Raw genomic sequence first — 23218 nt, 5'->3', positions numbered from 1 at the left:
AACTAATGATAGATGGTGAACATGGTAGCAATTATACCTGATGCTTTAGTTACGTTAGCATTTAGCTCAAAACACCGCAGTGCCTTATAAAGCACAGCTTCAGTCACTAGCATGGCTGTAGACCTTTGCATGTTTTCATTGTTCATCAATCCAGCAATTATTTTCCTTACCAATCACAATTTCCTAAATCTTCAGATTACTTATACTGTTCAACCAACAAACTAAAAAGCTATTCTGAAAACCATTAAATCACATTTCACATTTGAGGAGCTGAAACTGCAAAAATTGATCAATTATCAAAACTGTTTTTTTTTTTTTATCATTAGTTCTGTTAGAAAACTAGTTTCTGTTATCTTGGTGTTTGTAGTCATCACTGTGTTTGGCATTTATGGTGAATACAGGGATTTTAAATAAATTAAAAAAAAAAAAAAGAGATGACATACTCAGGAGAAGATACCGGTGTCTTGACATTCACTTTATTGTTAAAACTTGTTTTGGTATATCAGCTGCTTGTCTTTTTACACGTCTTTAAATTAAAGGCAAACATATACAGCTTCATCTTCAAAAACCATGCAGCAGTGTAAACATGAGGTCTACCAAGATAAAAAGTCATACAACTACATCATACTGGCAAAGTCTGTGATAACAAATTTGTCATGTCAAAAATAAGGAAGCATTTTGTCTGTTTCACTTCTTAATATCAGCAAAGCTTTAACTTAGTGCTTATCATTAGCCGCATTCAGCTGGTAAATACACAAGTCTCAAACAGTTTTTTTTGCGTGAATAAAGAGGTTAAAACATGGGGGAAAAAAATAAATAATGTTGAACTAACAACTTATACATAATAACAAAAATGCATTCCTACACACAACAGTCCCTCTGCCCTTCATAAGCATTAGTCCAAGAGAAACAAAGATTTCCTACTGTATTGGAGAGACACAATAACCCACTGAGCGAATCTGCACCACATCGCAACAAGGCAACAACAGCTGCAACACCACAACAACTTGACAGTTTGCTGATAAAAGTTTGTAATTTGTCTTGATCTGACAAAAGGCTACCAAGGTTATTAGAAATTGGTTAGTTTGAACTAAAGGGCCAGTCATGGAGTGCACCACAGGGTTGAAGTACAGTTAACCCACTCTTTCAAAACACAGGAAACTGGAAAAAAAAATGTCACCCATTGGCTACACACTGGGTCACACTCACCCCAGACACACACCCTGTCCTGCCAATCGCTCACTTCAACAGCAAACTTAATGTTCTAGTACCCACCGACTCATCAGGGTCACATGACATTGTACTGCATCTCAACTTCTACTGTTGCACATATACACGCAAACATAAGCACTTGCAATGCTGCAGCCAGCAGCACAGAATACTAGGCCAAGTTAGTAAAACCTGAGTAAGAAAACAACAAACACGCACGCATAAACATGTTCTGCCTTTGTCGCTATGTCATAAAATCATAGCAGCTAAAAAGAACAAACACACTGGCTGTGCACTTGACTGAAAGGCAATGGAGATCCATTGGTGGACAGCAGCAACAGTTCTCTGTTTTTGTATTGGTATCCAGAATCACAGATCCAGATCAACGGTGAATATTTATAATTCTTTTAATTATAGCTCAACAGATTTACTCCTACAAGCTTCAGCAGGTATAATATTACTGGATACAAACTGTCCACCCTAAAGAATCAAGATTCAGTATTTAAACTAAGCCATATGAAATTAATGGACACAACACAACACACAATTTCTTATGATATTTTACATGAAGTGTGCTGATTGGACCTGTTACACCTGACTCAGGTGCTGCAACTGAGGAGACACTTGAAACAACAAAAACATATTATAGGATTTTTTCCTAAAATTGGGACGAAGGCTTGTAAAAAATATTATATCATCTGTTAACTTAAAATGTGATTCAAATATGCAATGATGCTACTGAACAATCCTTTAGCTGAAATGTCTCTTACTGTGGTAATACAGACTTGATCTTAGACTAGAGCGGCACTAATTTTCTCCTCCCTTTCTGCCCTTTTTACATTAGTGGGTCACTAAGGCACAGGTGTGTACAGTCCTGTAAATAAAAACTTTGATCTGCGCACCACCTGAACCCATTACCTCCACAACCTCACCCTGCCTATACATACAGTACACATAAATGCCTCACAAACATTGACAGTAATGTTTCCAAAAACCTCTCAATCATCCTTACATCTGTAACATCAATTAACTTAAAACAACCCAAAATCCAACATTTGATTCTGTACAAGCTTCAGGAAGAATATATGCTTTGCTAAAAACAGCATCTTGTGTTTTTCCATCCACGCAGAGGGCAATCACTTGGCTTTCTTGTCAAGCTGGAAGAGATCCAGAATATCCAGCATGGCCTGTTTGATGTTGGCACCAAAACGGTGCGAGTCCTGATGGAGCAAAAAGAAGGAAACAAGATTTCAAAAACTGTCTTCGTGAAATAATGGACATAAAATAATGGACATTTAGTGAAAAACTGGTGAACTTACAGTTTCTGGGCTTGAGTGTTTGCTGGAAATGTGGAAGTTGATGAGGTTCTCACCAACAATGATGTAAGAGACACCATAACCATCATCAGCCACCTTAGGACACAAGAGGAAAATAAAAGAGCGATGAGTTGTTTGACAAGAACACATAACATGTACATTTGGATTTTTTATTTACTAAATCAAGATGTACATAAAAACAGGTGGATGGATACATACTTATTGTAACATGCTAACCCTTAGTGACACATATTTATGATAGATGGACTGATCCATATGGGACATGACTGCACAAGTTTATGTTTTTCAGTCTTCAGTCTGTGTTTAAAAGTTGATGGATAACTCACCGGACCAAATCCACCCCCAGAGGACACATACTCTGGGTGTCTGACCAGGTCAAACAGCTCAACCTGCTGCAGAGGAGTCTGACTGGTGGACAGCCTCCACGGCTCGGACAGCACCTAAACATAAAGGGAACATACATTTCATTCACTAGTCGAAGAAAGCCCACGTAACATTTCTTTTCTATCAATAAGACTCTTTAAAAATTGCAGTAGTTATTTCTTCACTTATTGAGTCCTGCACAAGATTTATTTTAACCAGCTATCACTTCTTAACTCAGCCCGATTTGTTTTTAAAAAAAGGGCCCCTTAAGTCTAGACCAGAGTTAGACACAAACCTTGAAAACATCCTTTGTACTGCAAACCTCTCAAATTTTCCTCACTGTATGAGGTAATGAGCTGATGCACTCAGTGACATAAGGCACTTATTGTAAAGAAATAAGAAGAAAGGCCCTGGATTCATATGGACAATATGACAAGCGTCAACTTGACAACCTTATTAGCAGAAATCTCCCAACAACAATTCATACCTCTTTGAGAAAAGCTGAGTCTTCTCCTAAATATTTGGAAACCACATAGAGACAGAAAAGGTGGCGATCAATGCCGTCTCCCGTCATAGCCAGGCGGTACATGTTTTGATGCTTCTCTGCTGCTAGTTTGAGCAACTTGAGGCGCTCGTCTCTCTGAGTGGACAGGAAAGAGACAAAAATGAAACATGGCAAACAATTGATAGGTACTAGTTGCATGATTAACAACAACTGCAACTGTTTAGCCTTACTGTCTCATCTCTGATCATGGAACGGACAAAGGTACATGTTTCCATCGTGCAGGAGCGCACAGTTTCTGTTCGGCCCTCACGGAACAAACGCGTCATGGAGGCTTCGTATGTCAGGCAGAACTTCCCTTTGTCCTGTTGACAGAGAGTTTGGGTCGGCAAAAAAGAGACACCACAGGAAGTTGTTTTTGCAAATTGTAAGTAAGTTTACATTAGATTATTGACTTTGATGATTGATAATTACAAAAAAAGTCAGTGACTTTTAGGAGGCTTACATTTACACTTACAATGGATTGACTAAATAACACAAGCACAATGAAATGCAGTATTTAATCTGCAATCCATAACCTAAACAGGACCAGGAAAATACAGCATCAAACCACTGCTTTCATTAAATCATTTATGGACAGTGTCTGACAGTCTTCTGGGGTATGTTATTCAGTCAAGTTGTGACTGCCCTCTGCTGGGATTTATGAGCAGTGTGCTTTATCGGTTTTCTCCATTTCTGCTCTCCCTAAAGCTTTGGCATAACATTTTATCCTCAATAATAATATTAATATTAATAATAAATATCTACATAACAAAAAAAAATAGTTAATGAAAACAGTAATCTTCTGCAATATAAAATGCTTAAATTTATAAACCACAAACAAACTGATAGCTAACATTAAGTGTGATAAATTATTTCTCACAACCCTGGCAAAACTAAAGGAAAAAACAAGGTTAAATATTTCAATATTTTAAATATTTCACTGCTGGCATATTTAATACACCTAAAGTGTAACATGTAACATAAAGTAAAACATGTAAAGGTCACTAAATGCCAAATAAATAAATGTGTACAAGAGTTAAGAGCAAATTACAAATTGTTTTGAGAAACCAGTGAGATGAGTGTACTAACCCTGTAATGGGCCAGCTGTAGAGCGATCTGGATGAAGGCATCGGGACTGGTGCGGCACTTCTTAATCAGACCCTTGCCAAAGTTAGTGAAGGGGAAAATGTGACAGTCCACATCATCTGCCAGATTCCTAGCTAATGTCAGAGAGCTCTGGATGGTTTCCTGGCACTAGAGAAAGGAACAGAGAGGTATGTTAGATAAAATGGATGTAGTATCGATGGAAACATATTCATTACTCTGCATTGGTATTAAGAAAGCTATTAACTTACTATTTACTAACTACTACTAAGCTATAATTACTTAAACTGACATAACTTAATTCCACACGTTTCAAGTATACACTACCCTGCAGGCTTATTTTTTCTATACATCTTAAATTTTAAGTAATAAAATATTAACACTGGTGCACATAGTTCAAGCTACCAGCAGAGGGAAGACAAGACTTCTGAATATCAAAATCTCAGGTGCAATCCTGTAGTATGAGAGATGTTGTAGCAGTCTGACCTCAGCAGTAAGATCCCACTGCAGCCTCTGAGGACCTGGCAGGTTGGGGTGGGGCTCCCCACAGCAGTGACCTTCCTCAGTATATCCCAGCTTAATAGGGTCCATGGAGAGCACATGCTGCAAAACAGTCAAGTTTTAACATGATGAGCTCAATTAAATGGTAGACAAGAAATGGATTGATTGCTCTTTAGCTTTTCTGTCAAAAAGGTTTAAGTGCTTTAAGTATAAATATTGTGCCAATCAGAAAATAAAAGCTCTAGACAGCTCTAGACAGCTCTTGATAGACAGGGTCTTTCCTGCTTAGAGAATTATAAGGCAGCTGCCTCCATCTCTCAACAAACTCTGACGGGTTATTTTCTAAGTGTTGCACTCAGTGAGTGTCTGTAATTTGTAACTGCAATTGCAGCATTACACAAATCTGGTGGCGCTGTATCACAATCAGGTGATTTTAATGCCACTTTTCATTCATCTTCCCCAAAGACATTTGGGGATAAAATTTTTCAATTGTTTAATTAAGTCTTTAAAATGTCAACGAATTTGTAAAAAAAATGCACAAGGTGACAGTTTATTATTGTCCTTATGGAAATTACTCAGGATTCACTAAAGAACTCATACAATATGTTGCTTGTAAAACGTGCTTGCTTGAGCCAGTTGAAAGCTCGGTCCACATGCCTGTGTGCACATGATCAGGATGGTACCACCTCGGCCTCATTTTGAGCCAGGAAAAAACCCCAATTTAGCTTGTGGGAGTAAAAGAAGGAAACCTGACTTTATGATAATGCCAAAAGAGAGGTCATTTATTCTAAAATAATTATGTGACAATGTGATAATTAGAAGCATCTTTAAACTAAACTGACGTACCTCCCACAAATGACCAATGATTGGAGCATCTGCCCAGGAATGCTCTGCGTTCAGCCCCATGGTGCCGTTCTTGAACACTATCAGGTTAAAGGATTTGTCAAACCACCTGAATAAAAACAAATAATTATCACCCTTAGTTTATTTATAAATGAACATGTGCCAGACACTCTTTGCTGATCAGCAACAAATTACATCAAGTTTATCTGTCCCACCTGTCATAGCACTTTCCATGGAGCAGGGACTTGGCATAACTGTCCAGAGACTTGACTGGATTGTCTTCCTCGTAGCGCTGCTCGGTGTCATCAAGGGTTACAAAGAAGGCCGCTTTCTCAATGGCGTCCAGAGATTGCTTGTTCTTACCACGGCCGAAGAAGGTTTCACGGGCCTTTGCCCATGGGGTCCTGCAGAATGTTAAAGAATAGGTAACAGGAAGCATGTGAACCTTTTCTGCTACTTTAGTCATTTCAGGCACACCTGAATCAGTGTATTACAAAAGTCAAACCTGTGTGTAAGTATCTCATCATCTGTATGAGAAAAGTGTGATGTGTGGGAGGGAGGTACAGTACTTTCATTGCATTTCTGTGGTCACTGCCACACCCTTTGCTAGTTTCAAAAACTAAAATCCCACATATCTGGACTGATATTATGGGAACTATATGAATTTAGCTTATTGCAGATGTCAGCATTATTGATACTGTATGTCTGAGGTCATTTAAAAACTGTATCATATAGTCTGTCCACTGTGTTTATTTTTCAAAATGAGCCGTACATATCTTGGGTACAGTTCTTTAATGTCAAATTTAAGTGATCTTTATAAAAAATGTTTTATGCTATATCAATATTTTAAAAACTGATTTCTGATCTGATCTTTAAAATATTGGATAACTCACCAGGTCAAATATTGATATCTGCCTCAAAATTGCTGTTTTGTTTTAGTCTGTTCTAACTCTGCCATATTAATCTATTACTGTGTTTACCTTCAGTAAATTAACACTGTAGAACTGCTGTCCAGAAAGCAAATCACTACCTGACTGAATAAACCTTGAAAGATCATTGCAATAAATTTCCATCTATGTATGTACAGTATTTCTTCACTGTCTGTTGTGTTACTACGCACTACACATGTAAATTCTGTCAATACCAGCTGCAGATTGCTCTGTTATACCACCTACCTGTCCCCTGCAGTAAGTGCAGCTAGTTTTTCCTCTGCTGGCAAGGGCTCCGACTTGTCTGACAAGATCCTCTCCATCTGCTGCTCTATCTCCCGTGGCAACAGCAGGCGCCCGTCATAAAACATCCACACCTTGTAGAAACGGCCCTTGTGGTACACAGCTATGTGTTTGCTCTCATTCATGTGCTGAAGTGTGTCTGGGAGAGAGGGACCAATGGTAAGGAGGGATGAATGGGGAAAACAAAGAAACAAAGACAGTTGGAGTTGTGTTGTTGGTGGTGTCAGGGAGAGTAGATTTAAGTGTTTGTACATGTGTCTCTGTGTATCTTATAATTTAAAATGTTGTTGCTGCCAAGATCTGTGTGTAAAGGAAGACAGCAGTTCAAATAGAGTATGAATGTCACAGCATTTCGTTTCTGGGAGTAACAAAAGTGTTAGTGCCCAATTCTTGGCCCCAGTGGTGAAATGATGGGATATCCAAAATACCAGATTTGTGTTGTGAGAAAAATACTTATTTTAGGGTTTATTTTGAAGTTACATTAATTTGAAGGGCACAAAACAACTCAGTTCACAGTGATATTATATGATGGGGTGGGGGGGAGGGCTATCCAGATCAAAAACTAAAGCAGCTTGAAATGGGAAGTGCAGGAAGTGAGATGAAAAGGAAAAGTAATTTGGGAACAGGGCAGTGGTTTTGAATACAATGAATTGAGGCAATGTCTGTTTGAACAGCACTGTGCACAACCAAGAGGAACCAATTCAAAAACATTGTCTGCATCTCGGATACAAATGTATAACATTGTTTTGTTGACGCTCATAATGTTCAAACAGGCAGTGCCCTTGTTACAGAAAGGACATAGTGGGGGATACTTACACTAGGAACAACCCCAAGAACAACCACCACCTCACATCCAGGTAATACTGAGCCTATTGTGCTTCCTCTAGCACATGAATACACCTCCAGCAATGTAAATATGAAAAGAAAAACTGACACTTTTCCACTGGTGCTCTGTGTCTATATTACTAGGATCAGTAACTCCAATCGTTTTGTCTGCCAAAACCTACAAATACAAACTATTGAAACCTGTCAGATAACTTCAAACTCATATCACAACATTTGAATTATATTAAATTCTGTATCAATGTAACAACACAATTTAAAGTGATACTTGATTTTTCAAAGACACTATTCCTCACTATTTCTCTCATGCAATTCAATTTATTTAAAGTTAGAATTCACCTCTGTGCTCTACTGGCAGTATGTCAGTCTTAAAAACAGTCTGTCAGAGCCCAAGAGCCTAAAGTCTTAGTAATGTACACATTGTGTCAAACATTTATATGACATCACAGCCCCAGGTCTTAGTCCTGAGGCATTTGGGCTTTCATCTCGAACAGGTCCTTGTCTTGGTTATAGGATATAATTTGTTACATCACAAAATAGAAATTCTATCCACAGTTCTTCTTTGACTGAACAAGAGCTACTAATTTCAACTTTCAACAAAGTTCTTGTTTGAGTCACTTTTTATCATGAAATTTCTGCAGTAGTATAGCTGCCTGCCCACTCAGAGTTGATTTATTATTAGCATCCCCCAGAAGTAAAAGTTATTATTGTATGTCAGTATCTAACTCCATGGAACACACATCAAACTATCAGGAAAGCCCAGCACTGTTGGACATTTCCAGGTCTTACCTTAACACCACTGCTGTCGCCTTCTCAAACTCAAATACTAGATTTCAGTCACATGCAAATTAGTCTTTGACATGTGCATAGACCATCACACATGCATTATTAAGTTTATATCATTTCCAATTACAAAACAGAAGGAAAAAATATATAAAGGAGAAGTACAATAGGAGTAGTGTGAGGAGGAAGCACTGCTAAAGACTCTACCTGTGTCTACACCTGGGACACGACTGGTGTTGAACATACGTTCGTATTGGGCTGAGCACATGGGAATAGTGTGTAGGAGCATGAGCTGAAAAGCAAAAGGGGAGAGTCAAACACAAAGATGACAAACTAATTCACTAAAATCCCAAGAGAGCAGCAGCAGACACACACATACAGGGACAGGAGCATGGATGAAGTGGAGAGGGAGCAATGAGGATTGGTTTGATAAGCAGTCTTAAGGAGCAAGAGAGACCCCAGAAGGCTGCCAGAGAAGGAGACATGAGCAGGGTCCAGAAACCAGTGGTCTGCCAGCTCAATGCCACCAGCAAAACCCTGATGTAACAGTGGGATTTGAACTAAAATGTAACTATTTTCAGGATATTTCACTAAATTAATTTGAATACTTATATCAATGAAAGCCAATGAAAGGTAGAATTCTTCAGGGTTGTGCTGCTGAGAATGAGTCTAGTAGTCAGGGTTTCCAATGGCTATTGCCATAGAAGTGGCTAGAGTCACAAGGTAGGGGGTCAGAGGGCACGGCGGAGATGTGCCCTCCTCTTACCTGTCTCCAAACCAGGGATGCGGGTGGTGTTAAACATCCGCTCCCACTGAGCCGAACACAGAGGAACCTTGTTCGCCAGCAAGTAAAGCTAACGCAGCGTCCGACACAGCGAAGGGACAAAACAGTAACAAGAGACAACCGAATGTAAGTGTGCAATAGAGGGAGCTCATGCATTGGTGTTTGCATATATGTATACAGTCAGAGGTCAGTGTGTGTTTACACAACATGTTGTAGGGTGTGTACCAGTATTGTGCAAAGGTAAAAAAGTTTAGATAATTTACACTTAAGCATCATGCAGACTGGTAAAGGAAAAGGACTGACAAGAGCTGCAGGGAAATCACGAGTATTCATTAAGCCTTATTCACTAAGCTTCACTCAGAAAATGCTTGTGAGCTCGTGATCACAGCTGTACTTTGATCAAAACAAGCAAGAAGCACAGTGCAGGGCTCATTCAAAAGTTAGAGTTAGACACATTGAGCTGTGGGCAACAACAATTGTCTGCCTCATCACAGGTGAGATTGTGGATGACAAACTTACTTTAAGCACACAAGAACAGGTTGTGAAAGATAAGCAGCTGTTAAAGTAAACTTAAAAGACAAACACACTGTGATAATAGCTAAAAATCAATAAATGATTAACGAGTTAAACATTTACATAGGATTGATATGATCAAACATGCACTAATGTATTTTTGTATCACAGCTTGAACAAAGTTTATAGATTAACCTGGGTTTAACAAAAGTATTTAAGAGGTGAGGAAAAGAAGAGCTCTGTACTCACTGGTTTGATCTGGGCTCTGTCAAGTTTTCTCCTGTAGAGCATGATGGCATGGATGGCATTACCTGCCCTGGCAGCCTGGATGGAGGTGGGGAACACGTACAGGAAATCCTGGAGAAAAGGAGCTTATTATTAATAAATCATCAGTCACATTTCATCCCACATGTTACACTGTCCTTAAAAACACATCAGCATAAGTAATGACTTGTAAATGACAACAGAAGAACAGTGTGAACACATTGTTACTGAGTGATCTATCCATAGATTCTTTGTTATTTAGGTCAAGTACTGTATACAATTATACAGAAGCTACCATGACCTGCTATTTCAAACTTGCTGAGTGCTCTTCCACTGACCCCCATACCAAGTCTGCCTTCTTTGACAGATGTGTGACTGTGATATGAGATGTAGTTTTAACATGCTGCAAAACAGACATTTTGATTGTGGTGATTGCTCGATTAAGCAATGATTCATATCTGCACTGCTGCAGTAACAGTCCAGTTTACAGTCTCACCCATTCAGGCAGAAACCTGTAGAGGGAGCTGTGGGTTTTCCTGTTACATGCACTGTTAAGTTCACTGGGTCCATAGATTTGGAGAAACCTGTCTACTCAGTAAAGACACATTGTAATGCAGCTTTGTCAGCCAAGATGCTGAAAACTCTAAGACTATGGTTGTAAAGCTGCATAATGTCCCCTGAGACACTAGCATAGTGTATATTTCTACACACAGACACACAAGGTTTATACCACTAAGAGTGCATCCTTTCCTTACATAGAAAAACATTTACTATCAATGTGCGCACAGTTATCACATATGAGATAGTGGTACTCCATAAAACTTAATATCCAAGGGCTTTTTTAACAAATTCTCTATATTACTAAATGAATGCAAGATAATGTATTCAGTCACATCAAAGATTCAATTTTTCAGGTTTCAAGTTCAGGTAAAGTAAGAAGCTACAACTGTACTTCCAAGATACAGATACAGTTATTTTTCAATATTTACTCATACAATTTGTAGCTCTGTCTAAGTTTGGTGTTTGGTACAGCTGTCATTTGACTTAAAGCTGTAATTTAAGTGCTCATGTTACTACACATCACCAACAGTGTGGTATGTCAAACAGATGCCAGTTTAAACATGGTGGTGCGTGGAGGTGACAGGTCACTCAGTTGGTCACTCAGAAAAATTTATGGAGGTGACAGGTCACTCAGTTGGTCATTAAAAGGAGAAAATAGCCATTGTATATAACTCTCAATTAAAAGTTTTACATCACAGTGCTGAAAAAGGGTCACACTCACACAACTATATCAAAAGCACTTGGAATTTACTCTGGAAAAAAAACCACCAAACACACACCTTCAGAGAATCAATCACAACCTACATGAAGAAGCTTATTGCTTCATCTTCAAACAAAAGGCTGTGCCATTGCCTGCAAACAGACACTCAGGTACGGATATCTTACCATGGCATAATAGTTGCTGTTGACCATGATGGGCCCACGGCCTCTGAGGTAAATATACTCTTCCCACCAGTCACTGACCTGTGCAACACAAAGAGAGGGAGGGGAGGAAGAAACAGAGGGTGACATTATTAGACACACTGCTTATACTGACAGTTTGATGCATAATCAAGACCCAGGACAGGGAAACTGTATCAAAAGGGTGGAGAAGAGGGAAAGGGAGTGGAATTCTTTTTGACTCACGTAGTTGGAGGCCCACCACGACTTGAGTTTGAGGTACCACTGCAACCTAGGTCCCAGGTTCTTCTCAAAGTCTTTAGTCAAGCCCTTCATCCTTTCATACTGCTCATCATCCATCAGTGGGCGCACAGAATCCAGGTACTGTTAACACGGAGAGAAGAAAAGTAACAAAGAGTGAAGCCAAGGGTGACGAGTTTTAAACAAGGAAAGGCGAGATAGGCCAGAAAAACTAGTCATCTACTCTTTCTCCCCTGACAGATAATGACAGGCAGCCAGAGGTTTGTTTAGTGGCTCTGCCTTGGGGGACACAGTCAAAGGATAAAGAAAATGACCCAAGGAAAAGTGAACTGACACAAATCAAAACCTACACTGATTTTTGTTTGAACGTGTTATTCACATTGCCAGATTTGAAAATCTTCCTGGAGTCTTAGGAATCTACAGAGATGTGACTAGATATTTCATTGTTTCAAGTAAGTACTTCCTCACTGCTCAAAGAGAGCCCTTTGTTGAATGACAGAGATAAGCATTTACAAGCAGTTCAATAGTAAATGAAATGGACTGCACTTATACGGCGCTTTTCTAGTCTTATCGACCACTCAAAGCACTTTACAATACTTGCCACATACACCCATACAATAATTTAACAGCCATCAGAGGCAATTTGGTATTAAATGGCTTTTTATTTCAATTGGTTATTAGAACAAAAGAATAGAGAATGATAAGTCTTCTCAATTTTTTTTTAAAATGGAAAGTTTTGTTGTAGTTTGACAGCTAGGACCATTATGAACAATCAGACAGGAGGTGACATGACAGATGGAAATTACCCTTCTGCAGGTGTCCTTGACAGAGGGAACAGGTAGCCGCGGCAGGGAGTTCTGGAAACTGTAGAGCATTGGCTTCCTGCCAGAGAACACCTTCACTAATAACTGGACAAGAAGAACAGATAAGGGACAGGAGAGAGGGCAAAGGAAGGTAAAGAAAAGTGTGTGTCTCTCTTGGAAACCTGCAGGGTATGAGCCAAAGGTCAAATACGTCGTAACCAGTGGGTTAAACTATAAGGACCAAAGTAGCAATCATGGCATGTCATACACCTTACATAAGGTGTAACTGGGTATTGTTAACCTACATCAAGAGGAAATTAATGTCTTGAAGCAATGCATGGTGGACATCACTCCAAATCATTTCACAAGTGAAACAAATGCACAAGTGTATAATAATGTACAGAGTTTATACAAATGTAATATAAATATTGTAGCCATGAGTTCAATAAATGTTTGTTTCAATGCTTGCCTCTCATACATCTGGGTCTAACAATTCATGACAATGTCTTCCATACGCAGGGACAGAAAAAAAATTTAGTTAAATTTAATAAAGTAATTTGAACAGAGGAGCGCATTCATTGGCTCACCATCCACAGACGAGTAGACCAGGACACAGAGCCATGGCGTGCATACATCCAGCCATGCCACGACAACAGGCACTTTAGGACATTCCTCATTATCATGATTATGGTGACCCACAGGCCCGTGCCCACCAACACTCCTCCAACTATCCTCTGGCTGTCTGTGGACATATATCGGCTGTGGACAGAGAAGGGGAAACAAAGAGGGTGAGACAATCTGTAGCAAATCAAGCGTTTCTTATTTAACTGCACAGTGGAACCATATAAAGTATGAGAGATTATTCTTTCCTGCTTAAGAATCAAGCTGTTATAATGAGCAGGACTTAAAAGTGGGTCTGTAAAGAATTAATTACTATTGTAGCAAATTAATTTTCTATCTTAGATGGAAAGAAGAACAATTAGATGATATGGTGGCTATATTAAGGTAATAACACCGGCTATTTAACTTTCAAGTCTGACCAATTGAGCAATCCAAAAGACTGTGAGCTACAACAAAACAACAGCAACACTGGACAATAAATCTCATGTAGCAGTTGCCAGACTTAGCTCAGTCCAAAGTCAACAAAGTCACATTAAACCATGACTGATAAACAATGCATATCATTTATCTTGATAGGACTAAAATACACACACACACACACACACACACACACACACACACACACACACACACACTCACACACACACACACACACACACACACACTAATAATAACATAATAATAAATATATAATACTACACGTTTATTACTCAGTGTAGCCAGTGTCATTGATGATACATTTGAGAAAATGAAAAAATAAGCTTTAATCTGTTATTTTAGTGTTTGAAACAACATAACACCAACAGGTGGTCTCACTTAACACATATGTACTTGTGAAAGATTTTAGATATTTCTGAGAATACCAACCTTAACAACACTGTCATAAATAACGTCCTTCATTTGAGGGAAAATCCCCAGCATTGTTGATAAGAGAGGCATTAAAGTTTTATATGGACAGGAAATGTTTGCACAATAACTAAACAAGATCAATATTGTTAGCAAACATGAAGATGAGGTGTGGTGGACAGAACGAAGAACAAATTGTGATTTTGGAATGAGATCAATACTTTCACTTTACAGCCTGTAACTAAACCAAGAGCTGTTACTGATGGAGGTGCTGGAGAAACATGCCTACACGTTTTCTCGTAAATACCTGAGGCATGTGCTTAATTGCATAGATGTAGTAAAAAGAAATTCCAGTGTCATTGCTTCTGAAGATGTGGCACTTTCACGTTGGATCTTTTATCACAGTTTCTTCCATATCTATTATCTTTTCTAGCTTAACTCATACTACAGAATCTAGCCAATCAATATTTCATATTGCTCCATATTGTAGCTCCAATATAGTTATTATATGCTCCATATTGCCAGTAATGGAAAAACACCTCAAAACAAAGACCATGTCATGCTAGGAAACACGTCAAGATACCAGTGGCCTTACCTAATAGGTATGTGTTGGCCCAGCTTGGCAATCAACCCCAGAGAAGGATCCAGTTGATTATATTTATTGTAGGACATGTAGGACACAACCACTACCATGAACCCAGCAGGGCTGCCCGGGTACACACCAGTCATTACCCCATTCTGTGGAGAGTCAACCAAACGGAGGGTTACAAAGGTCATCAAGGTCAGAGAGAGCAAAGAATATATTTGCCTGTAATTTATAAAAATCACCCACTTCATAACATTTCATACTATAGTGTTCTCCTGTTAATAAATGTGATCTATCATTAATTACCGACATCTAAACAAAGGATGGAAGATGAATGTGTGAAAATGCTAGAAGGCTTTGGATTTGAATGACTCAATATGACTGTGTGTAAAGAGACATCTAGGCCAAAGGTTAGGACACAAAGAACAGACAGGAAGGTTACCGTCACTGCTGGCTGTTTGTGTGAGAGTGGGTGACCTTCTAGTGTGATTGAGTTAATGTAGCCTAGCAAACAGACTTACAGCAGGACAGCAATCAGTAAATAAAAACATAGTGCTGCTGGGGCCCCTTATGATGCTGCTTATTAACTGAATATTTACTGAGAAGAGAAATAAACAGAAGCAGAGTCACAGCAACTCAGTCAAAGATAAACAAAATTTCCCCTGTACATAAACCCTCTGGACTTTGTTCTCCCATACTTCAAACACCTCTCACCTTGAAGCGAATGAACCTTTTCTTCCAGGAGTGGAGGCCAGAGAGGTAGATCTGGCGTAGAGCCTCATGGCACAGCTGTAGGTCGATGCCATCAGGGGTGACGGTGAACTGAAAGGCCACCGCCTGGTGAGCTTCTGCCATGGTGGCTACTACTGCACAGGGTCACTGAGTGAGAGGAAAGTGCAAGATAGTTAAGTTACTTAAATGGAAGATTGAAGACAGTTTATATCAAAGATAAAAGGTGTATGTCAAAAACACATTTAATAACTGTTCCTAAAATCTTTTCTCACTTTATGTTCACGCTCATCATTTCCCTCTCGTACATTCGTCACAAAGTTGTGGTCACATTGGTACTGACCTCAAGAATGACCAGCTCACCAGAAAAACAATGTACAATCAACACATCCTGATACATGGATGAAGCTGTAAATAATTGTTATAAGGAAATGATCAGAACAATCTTTCACGCTGACCAATTCCTGTCAGAGTTCCTTGTAATCAGTACTCCTTATTCCTCGACAACACTGCAGGTTACCTGATTTCCAAGATTTAATCAGTTTAAGCTCTTTGTAAGGTAATGGCCACTGAGTGGGAAATGATTCTTACTTGGTTTGAAAGCAATACTGGGATAGAGTTAAAGCTGAGTAGGATGGATACTTACTCAGAAGCACAGTATATGAGTTCAGAGACACAATTACTACAGCACTAAAACTTGGAAAAATGATGTGCTTGATGAGCAGCTCTTTTGAGTTACTATGATCAACATTGACCTTTTTAGAAGAGTCTCCTTTATTGGTTATTGTGGCTCAAAACAGGCCTAAAGACTACATGTTTGATTTTCTGTATCATTGGACACTTTTTCTGCTATTGGTCTTGTTTGCCACTTAACTCGGTGTTGATTCTGTGTAACACCTCAATTGTGTTGTCAGTGAAGACCAGTCAAGCGCATAACTGTAGCACAATGATTTCACTATGTCTCAGACAACTATCTACTGTGTGTCCTTTTTAAAAAGCTATCATGTGAGATAGCATTGAAACTTATTTATAAAAAATAAGATCAGATACCTTAAGTACAAAAAATAACCAAAGCACCAAACTGACAACATTTCTGCTGTTTTCCTGTGTCAAGCAAGCTTAGTAATAGTGATTATTAACCAACATTTAACGTTCACAAAAAGCTGCAAGTCTTTTTTTGGGGGGTGGGGGGGTGGGGTAATATTGTGAATAAAGGCATATCCTGCATAAACCAGCTTTATGTGCATGTTTTGTATTCAGTTACTATATCAACTAAGCTGGTTCCTGCAAGCTGACACCAAAGGAGATGCACTGGGAGGTGACTGTTGTGCCACTGTTACCCATCTCTGAACTGGTTAGGCAGGTGTGGCATCTTATCTTTTACTACAAGGGAACTAACATTATGCAAACTATAACTAGAGGCTCTTTTTATCTTGAATTTATAAACCTTAAGTGAGCTATTACATGTTTAAACAATGTTATGGTGACATTTTTTAAATTTGATATTGGAAGGGACATAAAAGAAAACAAGAGAGTGGAGATAAAGGAAAGCCCAGTGGGAACTGAGTTTAACCAAGCAGAGACAGCATGACCATGCTTATTCTTTATACTGATATCTATCCCCCTCCTTCAGTAGTGGAAGACTTCTTAATAAAAAAGACTTCTCAATGGAGGGTGCTCAAAAGGGACTTAAGGGACTAAAGCTTGGATTTTGGTAAGTGGGTCTTGTCAGTGCTTACCTTAACCAGCATCTAAGACTGCAGATTTCTTGTCTGTCTTATATTCAGTAGGCAATAAATACTGTTAGTTAATATTAAGATATGATTGGTATTTCTTTTGTATTAACAGGTTGTGCAGATGGGGCTCAGTAGAATTGCTTAGGTCTTGGCTATATATGTAAGACACTTAAGATTTAATTAGGCTATTTCTTATGCACCAATAAATTAAATCCATTAAATATACTGTGCCACTTTAGATGATATTGTGGCAGGTTGCAAACAACAATAATATTTCTATGCTGATCCTTTTTGATTTATTACAAACTGAAAGCTGTATGATGAAACTGTGGATGTGGCGTTGAGAGGCAATACCATTTTCGAGTTGCCTTCAATTGCTGTCGGAAATATAAATGCATATACAACATATTCTTTTATAACATAAGAATAAACGGTCTAAAACGACAGGTAAAGTCTTGCACTGACCGCTGATTATATGCGTTCTCAGGGTTACGTTAATGTATGGTATTTCATGCTAAGGCTTGGTGGTATTAGGTTTTCCTGGCTACAACGTTTACCTCATTTCTCCTGCAAACCTCTGCTACGTTTCTAGGAGGCAATGCTTTCTTTTCATGGTTATTTCATTCAGTTAAAACACTCTGAAAGCAGGACACGTCGTTTCTACCTTTTCAGTCCTCAGAAGGAGCAGCATCCACAGATCGGTGTTTCAGCAGCCAGTCCCTTCCCCCAGCTACTTTCCAACATCACATGATCTACCCTGTGCTGCAGAAACTAGGGGAAAGGTCGCAGCGCTCCGCCGCTTAGATACCGTGTAAAACTGGCAACGTAGTGTACTCACAAATCCTCCTATGCCAGAAACTATAACACATTGTGGTTACAACAAAGCCACGCAAAACACAGCTTTTGTCTTGGACATTGTATAATCGGCGTTTGTCCAATTTCTATATTTCAAAGCAGATGCAAAACGCTGTCTAGCGTTAATTAATAATCACGGCAACCCCCCTGTTGTGTATCTGCACTGACTCAGACCGCAAACGCCACATCATCCATCTCATTAAACTTTCTTACAGTTGTCATTACTAAACACCTCAACATAATGCACAACATCACTACCAACAAATACCCCCGGCAAAAAGTAGGTTACATTTGTCTGCTACTATATCAAGTATCCCGCCCACGTGGTCTGTGTGAAATTATGTCAGTAGTGTGCACCCCCCACTGTTGTCAATAAACTATATTGTATTTATTTATCAAAATAACCAGGGTTCTCAGCCACATGTAATTAAACAGCGTGTTAATTCTACCTCTATAAAAGCTCTTACAAAAAGGACACCATGACAGACCAGCTTTTACTGACCTTCACTGGCAGGTGACATTTGCAGACATATATACCTTTACTAAATTTCTCTTTTGCTACTATTACACATCACAGGCCACTGCCGGGCACAGACACACTATACTGTATTATTACTTACTAATAGAAGTGCCTGTATATTACCAGGTGATTGTCAATGAATGACCTTTACTTGGACTTTTACCTACATTCGTCTTATGAACATGAAGACCACCTGGGTCGTACAACATGCTATCTAAATACAAAACTGTTAAGTCATAATGAAATGTTTCACGCAGATATTCAGGGGGCCTCTTCAACATATATTTTCACAATTTGCTTTTAAAAATTAGGAGAACAGCTGTGAGTGCAATGGGCTAAGATTTAGGTCTCATTTTCACAAGTCAAAGATTTGTCTGTAAACTTGATTTCTGACTGTTACGGGCCAAATAAGCTCACAATCCGCCCAGTTGAGTCAAAGCGGAGCTAAGAAAATCTCCTGTACGTCATGTAAACACCCCACAGCTCTACGCACTGCGCCGACAAGGAAATGCAACATACTGACATTTACGTCAACTGCATAGAAATAACAAAAGCTTTCACAGGGCTCTGTTTAACTTGTCGATGTCTTCTTTTTCCCCCAAAAGCCCTGCAGCCATATTTACACGGCTACTTCGAAAACTGCAGAGAGCGTCAAAACCGACTGACACACAGTGAAAAGGGAGATTTTTTTACTCACCGGCCCTTTCTATTAGTCTGAGAGAGCTGAGCTTCGTGTTTTGACGTGGAAGTAGCACGGTTTAGCTGTCGGCGAAGACTGCTATATACTCTGCATGAATGGGAGCACAGACTTGTATACACCGCCACACCGCCCGCCCCTTTTGGTACGTCACATTTCTTTCCTTTCACTGACCTACAAAACACGTCATGGTAGAAACAGTGCCCCCCTGAGGTCTCTTATGCTACAGTGCATTCAGAGGTATATCACATGTTCTTAAATTGCAGCCTTATGCTAAATTAAAAATTACTTCCCTCATCGATCGACACTCAATGGCCCATATTGACAAAGTGAAAACAGAATTTTAGATTTTATCTTTTTTTTTTCAAATTTATTAAAAAGTAAAAACTGAAATATCACATTGATATAAGTATTCAGACACTATGCTATGACACTTGAAATTCAGCTCAGGTGCCTCCCACTCCTCTTCATTATCTTTGAGATGTTTCTACACCTTGATTGGAGCACACCTGTGGTAAATTCAGTTGATTGAAAATGATTGGGAATGGCACACACCTGTTTATATATGGTCTCACAATGCATATCAGAGCAAAAACCAAGCCATGAAGTGGAAGGAGCTGCCTGCAGAGCTCAGAGACAGGATTGAGTTGAGGCAGAGATCTGGGAAAGGCTACAAAAAAATCCTGCTGCATTGAATGTTCCCAAGAGCACAGTGGCCTCTATTATTCTTAAATGGAACAAGTTTGGAACAACCAGGACTCTTCTGGCTGCCTGGCCAAACTGAGTAATCAGGGGAGAAGGGCCTTGGTAAGAGAGGTGACCAAGAACCCCATGGTGACTGGCTGAGCTCCAGAGATCCTGTGTAAAAACTTCCTCAAGGAAGTTTTCAAGCGTCATAGTAAAGGATTTGAATACTTCTGTCAATGTGATATTACAGTTTTTACTTTATTTAAATCTGCAAAAACTTCTATAATTCAGCTTTCACTTTGTCATTATGAGGTACTGAGTGTAAATTGATCAGGCAAAAAAAATTTTATGTCAGCATAAGATTGCAACATAACAAAATGTAAAAGAAATTAAGGGGTGTGAATATATTCCACCTGTATGTATAGTAAAGGTTATATGAGGACAGCAGATGAACCAATAGGAGGACATAATGCAGTAAATAGCATCATAGCATTTTTCAGGAACCAGTACACCATGTACTTAAGTTGTTCAGCTATACAGTGCATGTACACAATATTATGAACACCTGTACAATCAAATACAAAAAATAATTATGCAGTGAATGAAACCATCACAGCAGATTCAGTTGTGCGAAAGGTGAAATTCAGTTCTCACTGTCAGAGACAGGTTGTGGATGCAATAAAAGTACATGCAATGCAATATAATGGCCCTGGGAAAAAAACACTTTTCTGGAGCTTAAATGTTAAACACTTTTGAAACACAGCAACATGTTTCACAAATTTGATATTTTTGCAGGATGTGTACTGTACTATAATATTATTGTACAGGTGTTCATATGTGTGGGCACATTTAGCAACTGCCATAACAAACTGTCATTGTAAGAGCTTGGTCTAATTAGCCACAAGTGAAACAGGTGACCTTCTATTTATCTCGTTTTTCTTCAATGTCCAATCGAGACCTGCAGTCTAAACTGCAGGTGTTGTGGCTTGTCATAAGCAGAAAAACCACAGGTGTTCCTAATCAGATGAATGATTCTGTTCCTCTGATTCCATCAAGCAACCCAGCATGTACATTACCATGACAATTACTGTACCCCTTCCCCTGTAGCTGTGCCAAGTCCTACTAAGTCCTGACAGCAACGACCTTCACTGAGAGGGTTCTTGCTACCTCTAGGATCCCTCCTCTCTTTGGACAGGCCACTTAGGAGTTGCTCATAGCAAGTCACTAGTACCAGTACTGCCAAAAAAGACATAGCAATGCACAGCCAAACTTCAGGTACTGCTAATGGGAACTGAACTGGGGTTCCTGCAGTGGTCAGCAAGAACTGTGGTTCCATTGGAATGACCCTGGCCTGTGCTTCATAGACCTCTTTTTGATGTTTTTTTGTCGTGCCTTTAAGATTGGGACAGCCAACACCCTAATGGAGTATAACGAGTTTTGTGACCTCAGCAATCCCCCAGACCTGCTCCACTCAACATCAACCTCCAATCAACACCAACAACTGGAAATACCTGTGTGGTTGAGCTCTGTCAGCTACTAGTCCCCAGTATTTTGAAATGGTGATGATGTTGACAAGTCATAGCAGGGAAACCACAGGTGTAGTAATCAACATTAATATAGGCTGCATTCCTCTTAGGTGACCCAGTTTTTAGGTTTTGGTATTGCTCCTGCTCACTAGGTGGTCTGGCTACGAGAACACCCAAATGGAATGAAGCCATTGTTACTGTTGCTAGTTTCAACTAAGTTTTCTGCAATGATAAGTCGAATTATCTTTTGTGATAAAGGTCTATCTTTTTCACAGTGAACATTTGACCTGTCATGGACTTGTCATGGTAGGTAAAGCACAGATGTTACTAACACAATACTAAAAGTACATTCAGACGCAGGGGGCACTGCTGCACAATGCTGCAGATCATGGGTCATTCCCCAGTTGCACACAGGCAATGTTCCACTGACAAATTTGGATTCTGTATTAAAGTAAACTGTATTTTGTTGTGTGTGTGTTTTTTAACAGCAATGGTACTTAACAGTATGGCAATAAACCAGGTGTGGATGTTCCTGCTTTATAATAAACAGATTCTGTCACTCTACTTATTGCATACTTCTTGTGTTACATTTTACAATAACTGCATGACTTGGGTTCAATGGGACTTACGAGTGGAAACCACTATATCTTTAGTAAAAGACATCAACTGTGTGGGTTAAAGGATTCTACTCTTTATTAAGAGTGACAGATAGCAGCAATGTGAGGTGTTGTCAACAGACAACATTTGTGTGGTTTAACAGTACATTATTAAATACACCAAGCGGTCAGGAGTGCAACAATACATTTCTCCAGTTAGGATAAATTTTTCAACTGCCAATTGGCAAAAAAGCTGCGTTTCATTTTAAAGAATTTGAAGTAGTCATTTGCAGTTAAGGGTAGATTTTCAAGTTGTACTTATGATATCACAAAATTGTTTCCTATGATAATTGTTTAGAAATTCTGGATACTTTCAACTCTATGGTAGCCCCATATAGGACTAGAATAGCAGCTAAATGAGTTCGATGATGCTAGTGTAGCGATAGTGTTTTCTTGCCCCAAAAATGTTAACAATCTGAAAAGGAAAAATAAGACTCTGGGTTATGTGCTAATTGAGGCCATCGCCTGTGATGAAGGTCATAAGGAAACCTTGCTTTATTTTAAGAGCAATCTAAGCCAAACATTAGATATACAGCCTTTATACAGCCCAGTATCACATGTATGTCTAGAGTTTATCCAACAGGTGGCGCAAGATGACAATTTTTTTTGTCAAGGAGTTTATTAATTAATTAATTAATTAATTTGTTTGAAACCATTTAAAGTTTAACACTCGTAAATACCCAAGTAACATGAATGTGTCAAGCTAACATTACATTAACCGCTGTTGCCAACCACAATTCAACTCAGGTTGAGTTGGGGAGATTTCTGTTATCAACTAGCTAAACCTCGTCTTAAATATCTGTATAAAACAAGGGGGTATAAGTTAAATTCCTTCATTATTTGAATATATGCTGCGTAACTTTAAACACACAGTTAATTATGATGGCTTACCGTCCTTTAGGTCGATTCTTGCACATCAAATACGGAAACCCGCG

General features: G+C 39.1%; 1 protein-coding gene across 2 annotated transcripts; it reads right to left on the bottom strand.

Annotated features, from left to right (window-relative positions):
- Positions 1-459: 459 nt before the first annotated feature.
- Positions 460-19504, bottom strand: LOC111228696 (carnitine O-palmitoyltransferase 1, liver isoform-like). Of its 2 annotated transcripts, none has more exons than XM_022754702.1 (19): positions 19415-19504; positions 15592-15756; positions 14887-15029; positions 13412-13583; positions 12828-12929; positions 12007-12144; positions 11767-11844; positions 10306-10413; positions 8967-9051; positions 7077-7272; positions 6117-6305; positions 5905-6010; positions 5044-5160; positions 4543-4707; positions 3645-3776; positions 3397-3549; positions 2873-2986; positions 2529-2621; positions 460-2429 (listed from the first exon to the last, which is right to left on the bottom strand). In XM_022754702.1, exons 2-19 carry the CDS (start codon positions 15730-15732, stop codon positions 2346-2348), a joined length of 2316 nt encoding a protein of 771 aa, XP_022610423.1. In that variant the 5' UTR covers positions 15733-15756; positions 19415-19504; the 3' UTR covers positions 460-2345. The 2 variants fall into 2 exon arrangements, with proteins under 2 accessions (XP_022610423.1, XP_022610424.1); XM_022754703.1 differs by lacking the exon at positions 19415-19504 and adding an exon at positions 18007-18090.
- Positions 19505-23218: the final 3714 nt, after the last annotated feature.

Source organism: Seriola dumerili, unplaced genomic scaffold (assembly GCF_002260705.1).
Source record: "Seriola dumerili isolate Sdu_G_001 unplaced genomic scaffold, Sdu_1.0 BDQW01000219.1, whole genome shotgun sequence".
NCBI classification, from domain to species: Eukaryota; Metazoa; Chordata; class Actinopteri; order Carangiformes; family Carangidae; genus Seriola; species Seriola dumerili.
Note: the sequence above shows the minus strand (reverse complement) of the source record. Positions and strands in the feature narration are given on the sequence as shown.